This window comes from Quercus lobata, chromosome 2, assembly GCF_001633185.2.
Source record: "Quercus lobata isolate SW786 chromosome 2, ValleyOak3.0 Primary Assembly, whole genome shotgun sequence".
Lineage (NCBI taxonomy): Eukaryota > Viridiplantae > Streptophyta > Magnoliopsida > Fagales > Fagaceae > Quercus > Quercus lobata.
The window spans coordinates 48,227,402-48,228,589 of NC_044905.1; the positions used below are offsets into that span (position 1 = coordinate 48,227,402).

General features: G+C 36.1%; 1 protein-coding gene across 1 annotated transcript; it reads left to right on the top strand.

The window, feature by feature from the left end:
• The first annotated feature begins 251 nt into the window (after positions 1-251).
• On the top strand, positions 252-734 carry LOC115965460. The gene has a single exon (XM_031084693.1). The coding sequence runs from the start codon at positions 252-254 to the stop codon at positions 732-734; it is 483 nt and encodes a 160-aa protein (XP_030940553.1).
• Positions 735-1,188: the final 454 nt, after the last annotated feature.

The window sequence follows — 1,188 nt, forward strand, 5'->3', positions numbered from 1 at the left end:
CTTACACCAAGGTTTGTTCTTTTGATTGAATTCGATACTTTAATTTGAATTGTTCCTTAGTTGTTTTTTTTTTTTCTTAAAATTGTTTTCATTAAACTCAACCCCCCCGCCCCCCCGGGCGCCTTCCTTGTTCACGTAGCATAAAACTAGGCTAGATACTCTCTGTGGGAACAATCCTTACTCGCACTACTACATATATTTTTAGGAGTATAGGTTTTATTTTTGGTTGCCTGCGATAGCACACCACTCACATGACATCCACATCTTATTATCCTAAAGGAAATGGCCAAGTTGAGGCCTTCAACAAAAGATTGCTGAAGATATTGGGAAAAATGACTATGGAGAATGGAAAGGGGTGGAAGGAGGAGCTTCCTACAGCTCAGCGGGCTCATAGAATAGCCAAATCACAAGCTATAGTAGCTTCACCCTTTTCATTAGTCTATGGCATAGATGCTATTATCCCAATAGATTTAGTAAGGCCAATGATGAAACTAGCAGAGATTGCAGGTATACCCAGAGAAGACACTTTGGAAATTATAGAGGAAATGTGCGACAACATTGCCTCTCATAACCACATTTATCAGGCTAACATGAAGGCTAGGCACAAGGCCAAGTCAAAGAAAGGAAGTTTCAAGTGGGAGAACTTGTTTGGAAAACTGCCCCACAAGTACGAGGGGTTTCTGGAGCAATTAAACATAAGTTTTCTCCAAAATGGGAAGGACCATACATTGTAGAGGAAGCACATGCAACAGGACATTATTGGCTAAAGGATTAAGCAAGTATAAAGGCATACAACCCCATTAGCAAAGCTCACCTTAAGAAGTATCATGCTTAACCTTGAAATTTTTTTTTTTTTTTTTTTTTTTTTTTTTTTTTTTTTTTTTTTTTGTGGCTATCATGTCAACAATGATTTTATTTTTTGCAAAACTCATACTATAAAAAAATACTTATATGCAGTGATTTTATATGATGTTGTTCATAATATGAATGCAAAATCTAAATAGTTTGGTGGAATAAGGCAGGGTAAAGTTCAAGTACAACCCCATGGCATTTTAAGACCACAAAAATTAAAAAAAAAAAAATTATTACAACTTGAAAATTAGAGAATGTTTATGAGAAAACTAAAATTTTCAAGGGAGAAGTCTGGATCGCTCAGAGCTCCTAGCTAGCCTTCCAATTTCTCAATCT

Bases quoted from the DNA above. Each gene is read 5' to 3' on its own strand.
- LOC115965460 (XM_031084693.1), top strand. From the start codon at position 252: ATGACATCCACATCTTATTATCCTAAAGGAAATGGCCAAGTTGAGGCC.